At 34.2% G+C, this 4,008-nt stretch overlaps 1 protein-coding gene across 1 annotated transcript in view; it reads right to left on the bottom strand.

The window, feature by feature from the left end:
* Positions 1-2,779, bottom strand: part of LOC106868420 (vezatin) — a 38,029-nt gene extending 35,250 nt beyond the window's left edge. The window contains exon 1 of the mRNA XM_014913665.2: positions 2,633-2,779. Coding sequence (XP_014769151.2) covers positions 2,633-2,671 — 39 coding nt within the window. The 5' untranslated portion in view covers positions 2,672-2,779. The remainder of the gene's footprint in view (positions 1-2,632) is intronic.
* Positions 2,780-4,008: the final 1,229 nt, after the last annotated feature.

Genomic DNA, 4,008 nt, shown 5'->3' with positions numbered 1-4,008 from the left:
CCCCCCCCCCATCCCAAATTGCTCGGCCTTGTGCCAAGATTTGAAACCAATATTAGCTTTGATAAAGGCTATCACTGTCAGATAAATTACAATATCAAATAATTACAATATTAAAGAGTGTATAAGACAAAAATGCTGCAATTAAGTCAAAATACTTAACCCTATAGCATTCAGATTACTCTGCCAAATATAATGCTTAAGTATTCACATCATTTTGAATTAATCATGGCTTATCAAGTACTCCGAGATTTCAATTATGTGACTGTTTATTTTTAGAATGACACTGAAAGGTGGGTGTGAAAGGTCAGATCTGGGTAATTTGAACATAAAGCAGGTAGAATATTTTGGATTGGATATGGCCAGTTTAAATGCTAATGGGTCAAAGTTGAAGTCCATACAATGGAATTGGTTTATAATGGTATCCTGTGGTGTTTATTATGTGATTTGTACATTTGAGAATAAAGGCCCTATTTTCTCACACTTGTAACATATGGCATTTCTTGCTGCATATTTTCTGCATTAATGTCTATACTCCCCACCAAAAAAAAAAAAAAAAAAAAAAAAAACTTCTGAGTATTGTAAGTCCTGAAATAGTTTCCTCTCTGATGTCCTTTGTAACAGCAAGAGTATTTACAAGGAAGGATATCCAGATTACGAACACCAACATACTTTAAAGCTAAGGCTAATGCTTTGGCTTTCCTGAATAATATACTGGTTAAAATTAATCCAGAAATTAAAGCACCCATTATCAAATTTTTCATATACAGTCCAGATGATATTGCATTAAAGTTACTTTCTTCATCCAGGAGTTTTAAGGCTTGAATAACATAATCAACGGATTCATTTGGTTGTAGTTTGTGAGTCACAAGATAATCTCACAAAAACCTTTTTAATATTTAAATAATGCAGATAAGGCGACAGGGTGGCTGAATCGTTACTGCACTGGACAAAATGTTTATTAACATTTCTTCTAGCTCTTAACGTTCTGAATTCAAATTCAACAAAAGTTGACTTTGCATTCCGTCCAATCAAGATTGATAAAATAAGTGCTGGAGTCGACTAGCCTCCTCTAACAAAATTTCAGGCCTCGTACCTGTATTAGAAAGGATTCTCATAATGCAAGTACCCTTTAGGTAATTTACCATATCATAATCTGCGATAAATTTGAATATTTTGTGAGACATGGAGCTTATGATGGAATGCAGTCTGTCGAGGTCAAGAATATTAAGAAAATGTTTGGAACATATTTAACCAGAGTTCTACATTTAAAAGCCCCAATACAATTCTTTTTTAATCTATATCTGCCTCGATAAAGAGATCAACACTAACTGAGAAAGAGCTATATTGAGCCTTTCGACACATAGTCCATATTTAATTTCGTTGAAATTAAATTGCCTCAAAAAGTAACCTTAAGAGATTCCTAAACCGACTACTTTATTCAATGAATAATGTTGCGTACAGGTCAAGAACCAGCTTCGGTAAGGGAGAGCACTCGCTCAGTAAGCGAGAATAATTAAAATAACAGAGAAGTACAACAAATGCACTTTCAAAAATAAAACAAACATTTAAATAAAGTACTATATAAATTAAATTGTCAACATGTGTCATAGGACTGAATAAGAAACGATATTTTTTTATTTTATGAATATACTATTATCTAATCTGAGAGCAATATTGAGTTTATATACAAATAACAATAAAGTATTTTGCCAGCAATATATTTCCTTTCCATTCTAAAAACACTTGTCTTCATTTTTACATTTAAAAAAAATCATAGATTTCACTTTTATTAAACTCACACAAACACACAAATAATAATAATAATAACAACAATTTTGTATATTCATATTCTCTAAGTCAAACTATAAATTACATTTCTAAATAAACACGAATAGTTTTCAAACTCAACACACCTTATAATCTGTTGAGTGAGGTCACACTGACTGTGCTCCAGCGAAAAATTATCTAGTAGAATTAAATATATTTTCATGTTTTTAATGCATTTCTATCAATATTGTTTTTAATTAGCCCGATTTCATTTTGACAAACCACTGCAGATAAGACCTGTTAGGCTGTTCTCATTCAATTATGCCAAGAATGTGCAAGTGTCAATTCTTTTGATTTTCATTATAAATTAAAGAAAATGTCACGCCACCCACCTAAGAAACGAACTGGCGTCGAATATAATATTAGAAATAAATAATGATTCTTTCAAATCGTTTTTCAAAATAATTATTTCATTCTTCTCAAAGAATATGGAAACACAGAAGAAATAAAACGAAAACAAGAAAATATCGATTTAAGTGGAGACTGGCATATGCTAAAATTCAATAGTTGCAGGGCAGGAGTGGATTCTCACAGGTAAAAATGACAAAAAATAAATTCATTATCTTTAACAAATTTACGAGAAAAATATTTGATATTAAATTACGACATATAAACAACAAACAGATCTACAGGCTGTTTGTCAGCAATCGGTTGTAAACATGCAATTAAAATGGGTTTCATTTCAGTTGCATGTTTACAATTTAAACAAAATTAGAACAGACTGACCTTGCTTTATAGCATACATTCCGAAGCATGCACACAAAAAGGCATAACAAGCCAGAACTAAAGCAACTTTTATACAAACCTCGAAAATAACATCTTCCTCGCAATCGTCTGTCGCCATCGCTGCAGTCCCACAATGCTCTGCTCTCAGTAATTATGGAAGAGCGTCGTCTGCACAATTTCAGATACCGTTTCACACTCTCTTTTACTCTTTTACTCTTTTACTTGTTTCAGTCATTTGACTGCAGCCATGCTGGAGCACCGCCTTTAGTCGAGCAAATCGATCCCAGGACTTATTCTTTGGGAAGCCTAGTACTTATTCTATCGGTCTCTTTTGCCGAACCGCTAAGTTACGGGGACGTAAACACACCAGCATCGGTTGTCAAGCGATGTTGGGGGGGGGGACAAACACAGACACACAAACATATATGTATATATACATATATATACGACGGGCTTCTTTCACTTTCCGTCTACCAAATCCACTCACAAGGCTTTGGTCGGCCCGAGGCTATAGTAGAAGACACTTGCCCAAGGTGCCACGCAGTGGGACTGAACCCGGAACCGTGTGGCTGGTGAGTAAGCTACTTACCACACAGTCACTCCTACGAACATTTAAATTGTACTAATTGTCCCGTTATTGTTTTATTACGTAATCCCTTGTCTTATTACAAGACTGTCGTAAACATCGTTCATTCAAATATCTTCCGATAAATGAATAATGACGGTAAATATATTTAATTTTGGTTTGTTAAGTTAGGACAATTTAGAAGCTTATGATTTCGTGAATCATCACCATAGTCATTGTGATATCAAAATAGGCATCATGATCAAGATCATAATCGTCGTAGTCGTCGCCGTCGCCACCTTCATTGCAATTACGATCGTTGTCGTGGTCGCAGTCGTAGTCGTAGTCATCATCATCATCGTCACGGCTGCTGCCGCCAGCACCACCGCCGCTGTCATCATCGTAGTCGTTGTCATCGTCATCATCGACAACAACAACAACACGACTATTCCCATTCCTTCTCTTGCTAATATGGGTTTGACAAATACATGTGTCTCGATTCATACTGCTTTTCATGAGTTTAAAACCAGGAATTATACAGCAATACTAAACACATGCTTATACACACACATTTTATTTGGGTGTAAAGTTTATGTGTTGCACCTATCAAATGTTTAATAAGTGCAATACATGAAGCTCTTAGGCCTTCAATCACTTATCTAACTTCATTGCTGAATAAAAAATATATATACTCCTATGTATTTTATGCATTTTCCAGCAAACACACTCACACACAAAAGTTACTCTGTTGATACTGAATTCCAATGAAGGAGCCTTGAATCTGGGTTAGAAACTGGCCTTTTCTCTAGAAGTAAAATTGAATAATGACATACATACATACATGAATACATACATATACATATATATATATATATATATATATATATATA

This window comes from Octopus bimaculoides, chromosome 3, assembly GCF_001194135.2.
Source record: "Octopus bimaculoides isolate UCB-OBI-ISO-001 chromosome 3, ASM119413v2, whole genome shotgun sequence".
Taxonomy (NCBI): domain Eukaryota; kingdom Metazoa; phylum Mollusca; class Cephalopoda; order Octopoda; family Octopodidae; genus Octopus; species Octopus bimaculoides.
The sequence above is the reverse complement of the archived record's forward strand: the minus strand, read 5'-3'. Positions and strand labels throughout refer to the sequence as shown.